The sequence below is a fragment of the Tiliqua scincoides genome, chromosome 2, assembly GCF_035046505.1.
Source record: "Tiliqua scincoides isolate rTilSci1 chromosome 2, rTilSci1.hap2, whole genome shotgun sequence".
NCBI classification, from domain to species: Eukaryota; Metazoa; Chordata; class Lepidosauria; order Squamata; family Scincidae; genus Tiliqua; species Tiliqua scincoides.
In genome coordinates this window covers 2,274,527-2,293,546 of record NC_089822.1, presented here as the reverse complement: position 1 = coordinate 2,293,546, position 19,020 = coordinate 2,274,527, and the positions used below count along the sequence as shown (strand labels likewise).

General features: G+C 48.8%; 1 protein-coding gene across 4 annotated transcripts; it reads right to left on the bottom strand.

Moving 5' to 3' along the window:
• On the bottom strand, nt 1-18,359 carry MYORG (myogenesis regulating glycosidase (putative)). 4 transcript variants are annotated; one of them, XM_066618218.1, is made up of 4 exons: nt 18,266-18,359; nt 15,003-15,218; nt 12,907-12,962; nt 1-3,874 (listed from the first exon to the last, which is right to left on the bottom strand). In XM_066618218.1, exon 4 carries the CDS (start codon nt 3,660-3,662, stop codon nt 1,626-1,628), a length of 2,037 nt encoding a protein of 678 aa, XP_066474315.1. In that variant the 5' UTR covers nt 3,663-3,874; nt 12,907-12,962; nt 15,003-15,218; nt 18,266-18,359; the 3' UTR covers nt 1-1,625. The 4 variants fall into 4 exon arrangements, with proteins under 4 accessions (XP_066474315.1, XP_066474314.1, XP_066474313.1 ...); XM_066618217.1 differs by having other exon boundaries at nt 15,003-15,164; XM_066618216.1 differs by lacking the exon at nt 15,003-15,218.
• Nucleotides 18,360-19,020: the final 661 nt, after the last annotated feature.

Here is a 19,020-nt window from a genome sequence, read left to right as displayed (position 1 = left end):
TAAGTCTTTGGGTTATATATTTTACACCCTAGAAAAAGAAATCACAAACCTACCCATTTGGCTCAGCGCTGTGTGGTGGAGGAAGAACCATTTTATTCTGTTTCCAAGTAGTAAATCAACGGCAAAGCTTTAACCTTCCTACTCCCCCAGCTGCCTCCTTCACATTATGTGGGTCTTGGACCCTGCAGTCTGCCTGGAGAAGTTGGGTGCTCTTGCTGGAAACTGCTGATGAGCTGAGTAGTTCTGCAGGTGGCAACAAAGCTCCGAAAGCATCTTGGAAAACACTCCCACAACAGCGTCGAATTCGCAGGTAAGAAAGGAGAAATGTTGGCCCCTTCTACGTTCCATTAAATCTGCATCCATCACTGTGTGTTCACCCAGGTCCACAGCAGAGACTGCTTGCTGTCCACTTGTCTCCGGGGGGTGGGGGGGGTGCTACAGGGCATCCTAGAGTCCTTCTAGTTCAAGAGTCACAGAGCTGAGTAACCCGCCCAGCATAATGCTCCAGAGACCACAACGTGTTTATTGATTAATCTGCCAGCCTCGTCCAACATCAGACAAGGAAAAAAAATATTTTATATGTATATATATTTATATACTATATATGCCTATATTAATTCAATTTATTCTCTTTAGGGAAAAAAAATCATTATTTCAAAATAATAGTTTACTGCACTGTAAAACTTAAGGCTTGTTGTGCTGTTAACAACCCTTTCCCTATGACACTTGCTGATGCGAGGGAGGCCATGGGTCCGTCTAGCTCAGTATGGCCTCTCTGACCAGCAGCAAAGGGCTCGGGCAGAGAAGTGCTACCCCTGTCACTTGCTACCCAAGGACTTAGTCATTGGAAGGCTGCCAAGGATGGAACCTGGCTGCAGCAGCATAACTATAGAAGGTGGAAAGTACTAAGTTTTGCAGGGAGCCTCACCACTGCATGCAAGTAGCCCCTCGCCCTTGGAAACATTCCAGTCCTTGGAAACATTCCAGAAACAGATGCCTCCATTTCCCCCCCCCCGGGCTCCAAAAGGAAGGGGCCATGCTGCGGTGAAGCTCCCCGCAAAACGTAGCGCTTTGCACCCCCTCTAGCTAAGCCACTGCCTGGCTGGGACCTTCTGCATATGAAGCAGCACTCTGCCCTGAAGAGCCAGGGGGAACTTGCAGTACATCTGGAAAGGGTAGGGACCAGTTCTCTGTAGCTTATAAGGAGATCCAGCCTGAACCACCCAGGAATAAGCCTGTTACTCAGATTCAATCACAGGCACTAGACTCTGCATGGAATTGCGATTGCCAGGACAGCATTACAACTGCCCCTAAGCCACACTGCAAACATGGAAAGAAACAGATCCAACGGTGTGCAACATCAAGCGACTGAGAGAGGAACTGAGTAGCGCTTGGTTCTCCAAGCGAGGAGTTGGAAGTGCTTCAATATGAAACTCTTGTGATGTCCCATTAGCCTTCTAGCAGCACAATCAAAGCTCACTCTCAAGCATACCTTAAAAAGTAATGTGCAATCATTTCAAGTTGTCTGCTTCCCTTCCCATCACCAATCAGACTTATTTGCTTTTACAATCCTGGAGTAAGGCTTGGTTACTTCATAAAGCGTAGAAGCTGGTGGCAGACTTAGGTTAGGCTACCCAGACAAAATAAGCAACTTCATCCAAGTCCACAGGATAGTCTGTCAGCAGGGTAGGATTCTTGTCATAAAGCACTCCTTTGTAACTGCGCCATTTGCCAGCTGGGAGGTAGACATCCCGTTCCTGTTTCCCCATCTCCAAGACAGGAGCCACCATGAGGGTGTCCCCGATGAGGAACTGGGAATCAATTTTGTGTGCAGCCTCATCACTAGGAGAAATCCACCAGATGGGCCTTATGATGGGGTCCCCAGTGTCAGTGATCTCCCCAGCCAACTCCAACAAGAGGGGGGCAACCAAAGATTCATGGAGCCTTGTGAACTTCAGGGCAATTTCTATGACCTCTGAGTCATAGAGCCAGGGTGGATTGGAAAACTGCATGGAAGGCATGAAGGCAGACAGTTCCAACCAGCGAATATAGAGTTCCCTGTCTGGAATTTCCACAGTGCCATCAGTCTTGTTGGGAAAGAAGTTTCCACCAATCATGTCAGCCGATATGAAAGGGTAGCCCAGCATACTAATAGTCAAGACGGTAGGTATCAGGGACTTTAGTCCAAGTTCATACCCCCATGCTGAATCTCGGTCAATGATACGGAAGAAGCAAGAGATATCCTGAGACTGGTAGCCGACTCTGACCTCAGCCAACTCATAAAAAGGAATGGCCATTTCTGTGTAGCGCCTGGACCAAATACTGGGATCCGACAAAGGACGGAAGGTGCTGAACTGTTTGGGAAGGTAGCTTATTTCCCCAGCATCAAATTTGAAAGATGATATGCCATACTTAGAACGGAGCTGCCTCAGGTGTCTCTGAAACCAATCTCTGGTTGAAGGATTAGTGAAATCCAATATGGCGCCAATGCCATTCCACCACTCCACCATAGCAGGAAGCCGTCCTGTTGGCTCTTTGATAAAGAGTCGCCTCTCTATCCCCACCCCAAAATTTGATGAATTGTAGTTTATGAATGGGTGAGTCCAGAGTGTAATCTTAAACCCATCTTCTTTGAGCTTCTTGAACGTTTCTGTCACATTTGGGAATTTTACTGGATCAAAATCAAAGTCACCATACGCTTGTGTGTAGGTGTCATCTATTTCAATGTGGCTACAGTTAAACTTATACTTGGTAATATTTTTGGCAAAACCCAGCAATTTCTCCTGGTCAATGTCATTCTTGTACAATGCCCAGGTTGACCAGATTGGATACCTGAAGGCATTTTCTGAAGGTATCTTAGAAGGTTTGTCAAAATACCTTCGCACCATGTATTTGTGGATAGAGGTGACATCAGAACCTATACAAACACGGTAACTCAGCTCTGGAAAAGGCTCCTTGCCCAGGGGAGGCTTATAGGGAGAATTTTTATATTTGGCCTGGAATAAGAGGGATCTTTCAGTGGCATTGAACCCGAGGTGAAAGGGCACTGAGCCATTAATCTTGATGGCTGCTGCTTTGGAGGAGATCCAGTACCGCTCCAAGATGCCCCCGAAGCTGTTCCTGAATGAATACACATCGCTAGTCACAAATGGCATGGGCTCTTGGTAGCCTGGTAGTCTGATTGGCCAATGCTGTACACTCATCTCACAACCCCCATACCAGTGGGCATCCCCCCAAAACATTTTGTGTTCCACCACTGTGTCTGCTACAAACTCCTCCCAACGGACACGGTAGCACATCACTGTGTCTTTGGGTTCAACTATTTGTATGAAAAAGTTGAGTTTCCCTTTGTCTGTCCGGGTGCAAGTTAAAATGTCCCCTTCTTTGGAGCACGACTCCAGGTCAAGGTTGCCCGATTGGAAGGCTACCTTGAAGACAACCTCTCCATTCTGGTTTTTTATGGTGAACCCATCTTTCTTTAGGTCCATCTGTTTCGTCTTCAACTTCTCGGCTTTGCGAAGTGAAGCGACATAGTAGCTCCAGGCCACCACCGCTGCAATGAACAAGAGGAGTCCAAACGCAATGGCAGCAATCATGGGCTTCAATTCCTTGGTTGGTTTTTGCTTCACTGGAGTGAAGTTCTCAGGCAGGAATGTATACATGGTCTTGTCCTATCTGTGGAGCTCTCTCCAAAACTGAGATACCAGAAATTCTCTGCAGAGGTCTGAAGCGTATACTCATCTGTAGCAGGGAATTTCTCTCCCTTCTTGTTAAGACTGCATCTCCCAGTCGCTCATGAAGATTAAGGCATTTGCCTTCATTACAGCGCCCCCCATTTTCTTCACAATCTGGTTAAGTCCCAGAATGCAATCATCTAGAAGAAAAAAAAGTGGGGGAGACAAGGACAAAACATTAGTAAAAAATCATATCTTTAATTCAGACAACAGCACATTTCACCAAGATGGTCTATTAGACTGGTTCAGTTATCTGAACTCTGTGAACCAAACAGATATGATACCACACCCCAGGACCCATAGAGCTTTTGCTGCCCAGATTCTGTGCACATCTATGGGGGCTGTGTGGGGATTCACCACATAAATCCAACCAACTGCAGTCCATCATTTCTGGTGGTGGAGCACCATTTCATCTGGGGGACGGCAACAGTCCTGCCGTCATCATGTCTTAGTCAGGACTCTGTCTACTTTGCCAGCTGTCAGGTAGATTACACCCTGCCTATTGCAGCAATTTCCAACCTTTTTTTAATCGTATGCCACACTGACAAGGCACAAAAACTGCAAGGCACACCATCACTTTTTGGACAACTGACAAGGCACACCACACTGCGGGTTGGGGGTTCACATCCCCCAATAGCCCTACTATTAAATAACCCTCCCCCAAACTCCCATAGCGAACCTGCAGACCATTTGTGGCACACCAATGTTGCATGGCACAATGGCTAAACATCGCTGGCCTAACACATTGTTCCCAATTCTGGATGTGTCAAGGTAACACAGAGGCTGCAGTGGAGGGAGCAACTGCCAACCCCCACATTAGTATTATGGGGCAAATGAGCTGAGCCCCCCCTTCCATTTGATTGCAATGTTCCTTTGGCATCTGAGACAGATGGTCTTCCACACCCTGATGCTCATGACCTCTAGCTTGAGAATTTGTTACACCCAGTTTGGTAAAACATCTGAATAAGAGCAGCCCAGATACAGGATCAGACCAAAGCCAGTCAATTCAAGCTCAGCACCTTTTCCCATTCTGGGAATCCCTGCAGCAGAACAGGAAGACAAGCAGCCCTTCCCAGCTGGTGCTGCCCAGCAACTGGTATTCTGTGTCCGAACAGGGAGGCTCCAGGCAACCATCCTACATAACATGATAAAAAAATCCCCCAAACCAAACAGCAGACCGGAACAGAATATGGCTTTCAGGCAGCAAGGCTCTCTCGACCAAACAGCAGATCACATGGAGAAAGGCAGTAATTCCCATCAAGTTCACACAGCAGGGATTAAATAAATCTTTTCATCCCTTTAACTTTCTAGCCTTTGGGTGTTTTCAGTAATAGGATTATGGTGGCATTAGGGGAGATTAGCTGTGGCAAGTGATCACTTTCACCCAGGGAGATGCCCAGCTGTCAAGTTCCAGCAGCACAGGCCGGGGCAGATGGAAGAAAGCAGCCTGGGGAGGGGGGGTGATCCCGTGGTGACCCTGGAGGGGTGTCGCCCTATTAAATAATTAATTGTGTGTGTTTGAAACAATAAGAATTTGCATACATTGACAAAGCAATAAATGAATGGTTCAGGAAGGGATGGATTAGGATGGATCCAAAGAAATGTGAGAGGAAGGGAAACTTTACTGCTTAGCAGTCACACGTGTGAGAACTTGCACAAGCAGCCAGAAAAGGCTGCAGCTGGCAAATTCTGCAGCTGCTCTTGAGCTTCTCTTTCTGCAACATGTTGAAGGACAGGAGAGCATCTCTGACTTCAAGTGTAAACAGCCCTTCAGTGAGCAGAAGGCACCTTCCACATGTAGCAGTGCACTTTGGATCCAATCCAATGATTGTCTGCATGGGACACAGAAAGGAAACCCCCCCCCCCCCGAGTGACTGACTGACTACCACTCACAGTTTTTGGGGAGTACTTGTATTAAAAATAATGTTTTTTTAAGTCTGCTGCCTGACAAATTGGGAGCATTTTTTTCAAGCTGATCAACTCATCCTGCAGCTCTACAACACATCAGTCATAACCTTGTCATTTCTGAGTGTTCTGCCTCCTCTAGGATGAGATATATTGGATTATATTGGAAATGCAAACAGATATGAACTTATTTTTAAAAATGTGCTGGGATATTGACACATTCAGGCCTTTGTTGGGGCATCTTCTTTTCAAACTGTCCAAAACTGACAATTTATCTTTATTATGACACAGAGAGAAATATTTTTTGAAATGACAATAGCTTTTCTCCTATTGTGAATCAGCTTTGCCCTTCATGTTTTTAATACAGAGCAAGACAAAAGTAAGCCAAGTACACACAGTGATCACACCTGAAGCACATGGACACAATCACGCTTCTCGCAGGCCCACCTGTAGCTTTCTGTGGGAGCAGGTGCAGGCAAGTTTTTGCAACATGTTCACAAGTGGGTGTTTTTCTTGCAGGCGGGGGAAAATTTGGATCTTAAAATGGAAGGCAACAAGACAGGCTTTGCAAGCAAATGCAGCCAAAGACAGACTGTTATTCCACCAGAGAACTTGGCATCTGTTTGCTTTGAAGTTGCCAAGGATTCTACAGTAAAGAATCTATTTTAGACTCTTGCAACAGGATCAGATGGCAGGTTCATGAGGGTTGGGTATTAAAATGGCTTTGCGACTGGTAACCACTGCACTTAAAGGCTTTCTTTTAATTTATACTGGCCTTGTTACATTATGCCCAATACACCCTGCAAAAACAGAAGTTCTCAGATTCCCAGTCTGCTATTTTTCAACTGCTTTGCTTTACTCTGAGGATTTTTTAGGCATTTGCTGGATGTTCCAGCAGTTTGTTGTTTTTTAAACATACGCATTTGAATACAGAACAGGCAATCAGAAGAATAAGGAGGTTAGCAAAGGTCCTAAAGAAGCTAAAAGACTACTATCAATCCTTCAGTGTTTCAGAACAGAACAAGGCTTTGTTTGCGTGCTTGTGAGAGGCCCACATTACATGTTAGCGCTGACCCTAGAGAATGGTGTGTGGGCACTGTCCAGGCAGGACTATCTGGGTTGCTGTTTGAGCCCCAAATGCTCTGACCCTGCATGGGAACTCTGAGCTTTTCCAGGTCACAGGAATCTTGCAAAGCTGAAACAGAGTTTCAGGGAAAGGGAAAGAGGGGGGACCCGGGAAACTATAGGCCAGTCAACCTAACATCTATACCGGGTAAGTTGGTGGAATGCCTCATCAAAGATAGGATCTCAAAACACATACATGAACAGGCCTTGCTGAGGGAGAATCAGCATGGCTTCTGTAAGGGTAAGTCTTGCCTCACGAACCTTATAGAATTCTTTGAAAAGGTCAACAGGCATGTGGATGCGGGAGAACCCGTGGACATTATATATCTGGACTTTCAGATGGCGTTCGACACGGTCCCTCACCAAAGGCTACTAAAAAAACTCCACAATCAGGGAATTAGAGGACAGGTCCTCTCGTGGATTGAGAACTGGTTGGAGGCCAGGAAGCAGAGAGTGGGTGTCAATGGGCAATTTTCACAATGGAGAGAGGTAAAAAGCGGTGTGCCCCAAGGATCTGTCCTGGGACCGGTGCTTTTCAACCTCTTCATAAATGACCTGGAGACAGGGGTGAGCAGTGAAGTGGCTAAGTTTGCAGACGACACCAAACTTTTCCGAGTGGTAAAGACCAGAAGTGATTGTGAGGAGCTCCAGAAGGATCTCTCCAGACTGGCAGAATGGGCAGCAAAATGGCAGATGCGCTTCAATGTCAGTAAGTGTAAAGTCATGCACATTGGGGCAAAAAATCAAAACTTTAGATATAGGCTGATGGGTTCTGAGCTGTCTCAGCGTGTGGTTGGTCTGTGGAACTCTTTGCCACAGGATGTGGTGATGGCGACTGGCCTGGACACCTTTAAAAGGGGATTGGACAAGTTTCTGGAGGAAAAATCCATTACGGGGTACAAGCCATGATGTGTATGCGCAACCTCCTGATTTTAGAAATGGGCTATGTCAGAATGCCAGATGCAAGGGAGGGCACCAGGATGAGGTCTCTTGTGATCTGGTGTGCTCCCTGGGGCATTTGGTGGGCCGCTGTGAGATACAGGAAGCTGGACTAGATGGGCCTATGGCCTGATCCAGTGGGGCTGTTCTTATGTTCTTATGTAGAGTTACTTGCAGTGGGATGAAAAAGCAGAATCCTGTAGCCTGTGAACAGTGTGCACAACTCACTTGCCCAAGAACCAGAAGATAAAGAAAGCCAATTTCCCCCACAGAAGTTGAGCTGCGCGAACAGAGTGCGCCCAAGAGTAGAAGGAAGGGGCCAGAGGGGATGGCTTCCTATGCGTTTCCACAAAGCCAGCTAGCATGCTAGCATTTCTGCATCCCACCTTGATCAAGTTATCTGAAATTTGGGGAAAATTCTACACACTGAATTGCCTGTGTGTTTCTTAGAATTTCAAGCCCGTGCCCAGTGAACAATTATGCTGCTGTGACTATTTTTCCTTTGAAGGTGTAATTGGCCACGGGATACAGTGCCTCCAAGCATGCCCAGGGGGCTCTTTTTCACTACTGAGCTCCAGCATATAAATTTTAATTTTTCCCAAATGGCCATCAACTGCCTGTGCCAATTTGTCACAAAGCTCCTGGCTGGAGTGCAACCTGCTGCCTCAAACATTTGGAACCAAGTTTAAAAATAAGACCAGCAAACATTCCACATGTTGGATCCAAAGGCCTCTCATTTTCCCAGCAGCTGCCAAGAGCTGTTCTGGGCTGGCAGGATTCCAGACCGGTCTGCAGTAGACAAGCATCAATCAGGTGCCAGGTGGTTTTAAACAAAGCCCAGCTGAACCTGACTGATGGCAATAGGCTTTCTGGGTCCCATGCATGGGTGGCTATTTGCTTCCCCCCCCCCTTTTGTGGTTTTTGGCTAGGCATGTCCAGCCCGAAGGAAAGCAATTGTGCATCAAACTAAATTGTGTCATTCATGCCAGTTTCGCATTCATCTTCATTCTGACAGCAAGCTTTGGACTTGGCAAAATTCAAACTAGGCAACAGCTAGAGATGTTTGAAAATGGTGTTCTGTTTTACTCAGAAGTAAGCTCATCACGTTCAGTAAGACCTAGGCTGTAATCCCATCTTACTCGCCAGAAACAAACATCTCTAGCAATGGCAGAAGGAAAATTTGGATTAGCCAGAAGGATTTCTAGACAGGAGGGTCACAATGGAGGTGGCAGGAATGGGCTGCAGCTATGGGCAGAGCTATGCAGAGCTATGGGCCCATGCAGAGCTATGGGCTGCAGCTATGGGCAGAATGGGCAGAGTATTTGTTTTGCACATGGATAGCTACCATCAGGGAAAAGGTGACAAGAGCCCTCCCTGCCTGGGTCTGTGGAAAGCCGCTGCCAGTATTGGACTAGAACATTCTGTTCCCCACAGCTGCCCCGGGACACCGAGACCATCACAAGGAGGAGAGCAGGTATTCCCCCCCACTCTTGGTCCCCTGCAGCTGGTATCCAAAGGCAGGCTGCTGATGAGCCCAGAGGTGGTGCGCAGCCATCCTGACTAGCAGCCATTCACAGACATTCTCACCTTTTCCGAATTCCCCTTTCAAGTTATTCATTGCCACAAATCCTGTGGCGGCTACTGCTTGCATTCCACAGACAAATAATGCCCTGTGTGAAGAAGTGCCTCCTTGGCCCATCCAAAATCTCACACCAGTCCATTTCAGTGCATGACCCAGCAGGGTTCTGGTATAGCAAGAGAGGGAGAAATGCATTTCTCTCTCCATATCATACATAATTTTATAGGTCTCGGTCATGTCCCCCCATAATTGCTGTTCGTCCAAGCTAAAGAGTCCCAAATGTTGTAGCCTTGTCCCAAAAGAAAGGTGCTCCAGCCCTCTGATGATTGCAGGCGCCTTCTACTGTATCCTTCCAGCTCCACAATATCCTCCTTGAGATGTGGCAGCCAGAACTGCAAACAGTCTTCCAAATGTGGCTGCACCATAAACTTATATAGGGGCAGTCTTTTTCCCCTCTCTTTCCAAATGGCCCCCAACACAAGAAGTGCCTTCTTGATAGTGCCTGTGCAGTGGGCCAATGTAATGGAAAGGAAAACAAGGAAAACAACTCCAGATGACTTTGGTGATTCATGACTAACAGCTCAGACCCCATTAGTGCATATGTGAAACGTTAATTCTTTTTGTCCTGATGTGAATCACTTTATATTTATTTACACTGAGCTGCACTTGCCATTTAGTTGCCCATTTGCAGAAATCTCTTTGGAGCCCTTCACAACAGACGTTCATTTTCCCACCTTGAATAGGTTTTAGCACTCTCTCACCTGCAAACCTGACCAGCCTGCTGCTTAGCCTCAAGTCCACAGAGTTTATGAACAGATGAAAAAACATGGGTCCTAATATAGATCTCTCAGAAGACCCCACTTCTTACTTCTCTCCACTGCGAAAAGTGCCCCCATATTCACCCTAGGCATCATTCTCAGTTTTCCAGTCTGTAAATCCACAAACAGACTTGTCCTCTATCTCCATGACTGCTGAGTTTATTCAGGAGCTCCTGGAGAGGGACTTTGCCAGGAACGTTTTGAAAGTCCAAATATACAGTGGCAACTGGATCACCGCTATCCATGTGTCTAATGATACTCTCTCAAGGAACTCGGATTTTATCTTGCATTATCCTTTCCATCAGTTTACCTGGATCAGACATTAAGACAACTGCCCCCCACCCCCCTTTTAAAGTATTCGTGCTACAATGAAAACATTCCAATCCTTTGGTGTGGAGGCCAATTTAAAAGACAAGCTACATATTTTTGTTTGGAGATCGGCGATTACACATTTGAGTTCCATAAGAACTCTTGGATGAATGCCAGTTTGTGCTTGTCAATATGCAGGACACTCAAAGAGCGGAACCTGGGCCTGATGCCCATTTTTAAAATTAAAAGGATTTTTGGAAGAGGGGCATTCAGGGCAGAGACATAGCAGGGGGAGGGGATGCTTCATCCTCTCCCTGCCTGCTATTTTGCTGCTCCAAATCACCCACAAATCACCTTTCCTCCACAACAAGGTTACCGAAACTTTGTGGCCTCAGCAAATCCCATTCACTCACACCTTTTCCTCACTGGCAACATTTACTTCTTTGTCTCTGTTGCCCCTCCCTTGCCCCTTGTCTCCCACACTTTTAAAGAAGCAGCCCAGTCCTGCAAATGGGAACCAGGTCTCACAGTATTCTGGGCACTTACGGCCAATGCACACAGGACTGCAGCCCAGGCCATAAGCGCCTCAGAGCAGGAATCCTCTCTCTTTTGCCACACCCACTAATGATGTTGCATAAATAGCATTTGTCATATCAGCTATTAATGTTACACTGCGCCAAAAAGGGTCTGGAACACCAGTCTTATATTTCCTCTTTGCGAGATTTTGCTCACAAAGAGAAGGAAAGCTGCCATGCAGACCAAACAGTGCACTGTGTAAATACTGGTGCACCTTTACTCCATGGAAGCGACACACTGGTACACTTCCTGCTGCTTCACCAAATACCACCATAGCACAAAGAAGAATCACTGTCCTTGCTGCACAAGGCATTATTCATTATTATTATTATTCAATAATTATTATTATTCATGCTTGTTAACACTCTCTATGCCCACTGCTGAAGCATCTCTCACTGTGGGGACTGCACAAATTGTCACCCTAACAAGCTCAGCACAACCCACCAGCTCAGTACTGGGTTCTGCCAAAGTGCTTGACAATCTCTTGAAGTCGCCCCTGTAGACCAAATGGAAGGGGTCGTCAGCCCCTGTGTTCATCCAGCCTCCTACTTGGCAAGCGAGCTGCATTCGGCTTAGCAGAGCGGCAAAAGCCTGTGCAAAGCACATGGATGCTGCAACCTGATTGGAAGCCCCCATGCCAGCCAACCACCAACTGACCCCCTCCCCAGGCAAGACACACACTATACAATTATACAGTCTGTGCCCTGCACACCTTGGGCACGACCTCCTTCTCTGTGCCAGTGTCTCTATCAAGGGCGGGGGGGGGGGAAGGATTTTTCAGAGAAGGCCTGAGTTCTCTTGGTCAAACATCTTGGAAGTTGTTTGCAATAGTCCAGGAAGGCTCTGAGCATAGATGGGTAGCTAGCTAACCAAGGCATCCTGTGCTCCGGGGCTCTAGAGCTACTGCATAGTTTCCACCTGCCTGCAACAGCCTTATCTAGACAGGCAGACCCCAAGCACAGCCTGTCTCTCATTTAGACCAAATTGCAGCCTTTACACTAATCTTCTTCCATTCTGTTCTCTGCAGCCTTAAACAATTATAGTCCTATGGGGGGAAATGGCGGATGGAGAGATTAGAGAGTTTACCAACACCACAGCCCAACTATTAAAAACATTACAGTTATCCAACTCTCGCAGCACCTAATTAGAAGGAGACAAGAGCCCAAGGACCACCCATCCCAAGCTCTGGCTGCAATGAGCAGGAATTATTGTCATGCTTTCCTGCTTCTGAGTGAGGCCCATTCACTCCACAGCAGCTTGTGGAACAGCTGTTTCCAGTCAGTCATGCCCAGCATGTGCTGAAAAACAGCTCACCTTATAACTGACGCCATTTAACAACTACAGGAGCGACTGCAAAATAGAACTATGGGATTCTCTCATTAAAATTACAGAACTGGTGTGCGCAGGAGTATATGAATGAGGCTCCGTGGGACAGGAAGCCACACAGGGAAATGGTAGCAGGTCTGAAAGCTGCCCCAGACACCTGCAGAGAACTCCCTGGCAGCTCTCTTTCAGCGCTGCCGCTGCCACTTCCCACCTGCCCCCCACCAACCCACCCACCCAGCCTCCAGCTTCATCTTGCAGCACAAAGGTTCACAGAAAGCACAGCAGCTTTGACTTCCTTGCTCCTGTCCCTGTAAGTGAGAGGCAGATGCAATCAGACTGGGCAGGTGTGGACAACACCATGGAGAGGGGCTGTTCCTGGGTGACTGTAGCCACTGTGGGAACTGTTCGCTGCTACCATCTTCCCGGGACACTATTGGGGGTCCTGTGTGAACTCAGGGATGGACTTGGGGAGGCCAAGGTCCAGAAGGAGCCTGCTTCTCTTCACTCATCCTGGCATTATTTAAGAATCAGGGTTGGAGGGTTTGCTTTTGTGTTTTTGTTGATGCAACTAGAAAAATATTGTATATGTATTTACCCAAAGTCAATTTCTGCCTCTTCTTGGTGGTAGTCTTTCTTTTTCCACCAGCAATCCTGTGTGTGAAGACAAATGAAACAGAAGATGTGAGCTCCCTGAGTGTGTGTGCCTGCCCGAGGCTCTCCTCGCCTTTCTTCTTAGTCTGCAACCAAAAGACAGGCAGGCAAGCAGCACTGTGAATCAGATGCAGCCTTGACTATCTGTCTTAAGAATATAAGAAGAGCTCTGCTGGATCAGGCCAAAGGTCCATCTCGTCCAGCTTCCCATCTCCCAGTGGCCCACCAAATGCTTCAGGCAGCACACAAGACAACAGACACAACCTGCATCCTGGTGCCCTCCCCTGCATCTGGCATTCTGAGGTCGCCTACTTCTAAAATCATGTACCTATCATGACTTGTAACCTCAGGTGGACTTTTACTCCAGAAATTTGTCCAATCTCCTCTTAAAGGCATTTAGGAAAGATGCCATCACCACTTCCTGTGGCCTCAGACTAATTACATGCTGGGTAAAGAAATATTTTCTTTTGTCTGTCTTAACTCTCCCAGCACTCAATTTTAGTGGATGTCCCCTGATCCTGGTGTTATATGAGAGGGAAAAGAGCATCCCTGTATCTACTCTGTCCATCCCCTGTGTAATTTTGTATGTCTCAATCATATCCCCCCTCAGGCACCTCTTTTCTAGACTGAAGAGCCCCAAATGCTGTACCTTTTTCTTGCAAGGGAGGTGACCCAGCCCACCTTGGGCACCTCTTGGCTCTTCCCCACCTCCCAATCCAGCTCATCTGCTTGCCTGCCTGCCTTCTTCATTTTAAACATACCACATGAACAGTCACACATTTGTCTGCTCATCTGTTGCCTTATTAATAAATTCAAGCTGAGCCAAAAATTCACCAGCAAGATCTTGTGATTCCAATTTTGAGAGCACTGGAGGTAAAAGTGGCTGCTTCTGGCTTCCTGTGTTTTCTAGTTCAGCAGCACTGGTGGTCTTCCCACCAGCCTAGCTGGAGGCTGCCATTTCCTCCCCAACATTCTCCTGGCACTGAGGCCACATGATGATATCGTGTGAACTCAAGGCACCTGGGTAAGGGAGAAATGGTGGCCGTTGGGAGGATCTTCACCCCAACCTTCTCCCCTTCAGCCTCCTAAAGTCACCAAAATGGCCCCATTATTGCCAACTGCAGGAAGTTCTGTGAGAAGGGGGGACAGAAACAGACACATCTTCAGCTCAGCTCTTTGGGAACTTTTGAAAGTGTAAAACTGCTTTGGGGACAGGGGAGGGAGGCTCCCTGGTGACCTGACAGGATGCCAGCCAGCCAGGCCAGTGCTCAAGCAGGTTCAATCCCAAACCCTCTTTCTTCCCAGAGCTTGACCCTGGAGAGAAAAGGCAGAGTTCAGAACGTAAGAAGAGCCCCGCTGGATCAGGCCAAAGGCCCATCTAGTCCAGCTTCCTGTATCCCACAGTGGCCCACCAAATGCCCCAGGGAGCACATAATAATAATAATACAGTGGTGCCTCGCAAGACGAATGCCTCGCACACCAAAAAACTCGCAAGACGAAAGCGTTTTTGCGATTTTTTCTGGTGACTCGCAAGACGAATTTTTCTATGCCGTGCTTCGCAAGATGAATTTTTCTATGCCGTGCTTCGCAAGATGAATTTTTCTATGGCCGTCCTTCGCAAGACAAATTTTTAAAATTAAAAAGTTGAAGTTTTGTGCTTGAAATTTTTGAAATCCTCTGTACAGTATGTATGCCTTTAAAGAGCACTTAATAAACACTTTGTAAACCAAATTTGACTTTGTTCTGACTTTTTTTGCCCATAGGAACGCATTAATTTCAATGCATTCCTATGGGAAACCGCGCTTCGCAAGACGAAATTTTTGCAATACGAAATGACTTGCGGAACGAATTAATTTCGTCTTGCGAGGCACCACTGTAATAATAATAGGTATTTATATACCACCTTTCTTGGTCTTTATTCAAGACTTTATTCAAGGCGGTTTACATAGGTAGGCTTTATTTAAATCCCTTATTAAATAGGGATTTTTACAATTGAAAGAAGGTTCTTTCTTTCAAGAACCACTACATTCAAGGTGTTACATTCCGATCTGGCTTCACGTTCTGGCCTCCATCCTCCCACGATCAGAGCAGATGGAATAGCTCGGCTTCAGCTTCTCAGCTGCTTCAAGGTCGCACGGTGCCGGTGGCCTTGAACTGGTGACCTTGTGGATGTTTTCTTCAGGCAGACGGAGGCTCTACCCTCTAGACCAGACATCAGATAATAAGAGACCTGCATCCTGGTGCCATCCCTTGCATCTAACAGCCAAATGTAACACAGCCAGGGGGGAATTCAGAAGTAACATCATGGCTACCAAGACACCACTTCTCTCTTCAGGTTCTCCATCTGCATTAGCAAAAGCACAGAAGTGCCTTTTGCAGAGTCGGAGAGATGGTGGGGGGGGGGAGCTGTAGCCCCCAGGGCCAAGTCCAGTTAAGGAGAGCGGAAGCCAGACTGCTCCCTCCTCCATCTGGTTTGGGGAAAGCTTGAAGCTGCCTCCCACTGAGCCAAACCCTCAACCCTCCACTTTGCCTAGCAGTGGCTCTCAAAAGATGTGGGCAGGTGACCTTCTAACTCTGACCCCCCCAAGACCCTTTTAAAACTAGAAGGGGGAAACTGAAGCTGCTAGAACCTTCTCCATGTAAAATACATGTGCTACCACTGAGCTGCAGCCCCTATCCAGGGAAACAGGCAGACGTGCTGGGACTTCCCACAAGCTTTAATTTATTTATACCTCACTTTCCTATAATCAATTATTCTCTATTTTATAGTTTTATTTGCATTTTATAGTTTTTAAGTATATTTTAATCGCTGTTAGCAGCAATGAGTGCCCTCCAAGAAGAAAGGCGGGTCGCTAATTAATTAATTAACATTTTTATTTCCACAGTAGCATATATGAACCTATAAAGCATCAATCAACATGAGATCCGACTAGAACACAGCAGGGCATACAACTGAAACTTGTACAAATACCAAGGTTGCAATCCTAGCCACGCTTACATGGGAGCAAGCCCCATTGACTATCATGAGACTTACTTCTGAGAAGACATGCATAGAACTGGGCTCCAAAGCTAGAAAAAAGCAACAACAGACCACAATATCTCCAGGAGGCACCAAGCTACTAGGTGCTCAAAGCCTGCCTGACGGAACTGGGGGGGGAGCGGGGGGTCTGATGGATCTGCCTGGAGAAAAAAGTTCAGAGTGCTGGGGCCACCACAAGGAAGGCCCATCCCTGCCATCCACCAGCCGGATCCTGGGTGAGGGTGGGAGGTTTATCTGGTGAGGGAATCTTCTCTCCAGGGAACTGTGGTGGTGGGAAGACAGGTGAGGCAGAGCCTCCCACCTGGAGTCCTTTAAAAAATGCTACCACCTGGGAGGTGCTCAAGCACACTCAACATAAGAACAGCCCCACTGGATCAGGCCATAGGCCCATCTAGTCCAGCTTCCTGTATCTCACAGCAGCCCACCAAATGCCCCAGGGAGCACACCAGATAACAAGAGACCTCATCCTGGTGCCCTCCCTTGCATATGGCATTCTGACATAGCCCATTTCTAAAATCAGGAGGTTGCACATACACATCATGGCTTGTAACCTGTAATGGATTTTTCCTCCAGAAACTTGTCCAGTCCCCTTTTAAAGGCATCCAGGCCAGATGCTGTCACCACATCCTGCAGCAAGGAGTGCCACAGACCAACCACACGCTGAGTAAAGAAATATTTTCTTTTCTCTGTCCTAACCCGCCCAACACTCAATTTTAGTGGATGTCCCCTGGTTCTGGTGTTATGTGAGAGTGTAAAGAGCATCTCCCTATCCACTCTGTCCACCCCCTGCATAATTTTGTATGTCTCAATCACGTCCCCCCTCAGGGGTCTCTTTTCTAGGCTGAAGAGGCCCAAATGCCATAGCCTTTCCTCACAAGGAAGGTGCCCCAGCCCCGTAATCATCTCAGTCGCTCTCTTTTGCACCTTTTCCATCTCCACTAGGTCTTTTTTGAGATGCGGCGACCAGAACTGGACACAATACTCCAGGTGTGACCTTACCATCGATTTGTATAATGGCATTACAATATTAGCTGTTTTGTTCTCAATACCTTTTCTAATGATCCCAAGCATAGAATTGGCCTTCTTCACTGCTGCAGCAAATTGGGTCGACACTCTCATCGACCTGTCCACCACCACCCCAAGATCTCCCTCCTGATCCGTCACAGGCAGCTCAGAACCCATCAGCCTATATGTGAAGTTTTGATTTTTTGCGCCAATGTGCATGACTTTACACTTACTGACATTGAAGCGCATCTGCCATTTTGCTGCCCATTCTGCCAGTCTGGAGAGATCCTTCTGGAGCTCCTCACAATCACTTCTGGTCTTCACCACTCGGAAAAGTTTGGTGTCGTCTGCAAACTTGGCCACTTCACTGCTCAGCCCTGTCTCCAGGTCATTTATGAAGAGGTTGAAGAGCACCGGTCCTTGAGGCACACCGCAACCCACGTGCAAAGTAGCTCGAAGGACACTTTTCCAAGGACTCCAGCGGGGAGGCTCTGCCTCACCTGCCTCTCTTCACCTGTCCGGGAAACAAGTGCCCCCCCCCCCCCGCCTGGCAAGAGCAGCACCGGGATCCCCTCAAGATTCCGGTACCCACGAGGCGAGGTCGGGGGTCCCTCGCACGGCCGCTGCAGCCCCGGCCACCCGCCCGCGCCACGCTGCTGCCCCCGAGGGACGGCGCCGTCCCAGTCACCTCCTGCGCGCCCCCCCGCTGGCCCGACTGCCCTTCCCGCTGCCTGGGAGAGTCCCTGCGGGGGGGGGGGGCCGGAGGAAGACTGCCAGCCTAGCCGCACTTACCTGGGAGTAAGCCCCACTGACCCTAATGGGACTTACTTCTGAGTAAGCGCAGGGGCAGGAGCCCCTCCCGCTCCACCCTCGTTATACCTCCGATTTTGGCCGCTCCTATCCAAGCTTACCTGGGAGGAAGCCCCATTGGCTCTAGTGGGACTTACTTCTGAGTAGACAGGCATGGCACGGGGCTGGAAGGCAACAGGCGGCCGGGCCCGCAGGCAGGCAGGCAGGCAGGCAGGGGAGCGCCCGGCGGCAGTGGCGAGCCGCAGGCTGCCCGGGGAGCTGCCCGCGCCCCGGAGACCGGCAGGGGCAGAAGTTCCCGCCCGACCGAGCCCGAGCCCGAGCCCGACCCCGCCCGCTCCGCCTCCGGGCTTGTTTACGCGCCGCGCCGCGCTCTCGCTCCGCGGGCCGGGGAGGGGCAGCCCCGCTCGCGACCCGCCACCGGGACCAGCCGCCGCCGCTTGGCACTCACCGCCCGCGGGCTCCTGCGCCTCCGGGCTGCGGGACCAGCCGCTCCTCGCCCCCTCCGCCTTTCAGGTGCGGGGGGGGCGGGGAAAGGGATTCTGGGACATGTAGTTTGCCCGAGAGGGGGCGCCTCGCTGTCCCCGCCCGGAGCCCGGGGGGCGCCCCCCTTGTCCCAGCGGCGCGCCAAGGAACCTCCTGCCCAGAAGAACACGAGCAAGGGAGCACCTCTGCCAGCCCCCCAGGCCGTCCCCAGGGGAGGGGGAGGCAGAGCCTCCCCTGCGGGGTCCTTCGAAAAGCACCGCTGCCGCGGGAGGTGCGCGACGCGCGTGGGCGGAGTGTGCTTGCGCTCCCACGCAGGGGAGGCTCTGCCTCCCCCGCCTCCCCATCCAGCACAGCCCCTGCCCATCCAGTGTCACCAACTCAGGGCGATCCAACTTTGGAGGAAGCCCCCCAAGCTGGTCACAGTTCAAAGAGGCAATTTATCAGGAGGTACAGAGTTTCTTTTGGGCCCCTTTCCAAGGAGGGAGGAGTGAAACAGAATGGGGGGGGCAATGGGGGCAAAACAGGCAGGGAAAAGTGGCAATAGCTGGAATAGTCTTTGGAGTCCAGGTCTGCCAGTCTTCCCAATGCAGAGCTCAGCTCTACCTGTCTGCCTGGTGTTGGCAGGTAGATATAGTAATATGGAAAACCAAACACACTCCCAAATCTCTCTAAAATCTTTCAGATAGAGAAAATCATTGCAGGAGATGAGGATCATGGTAT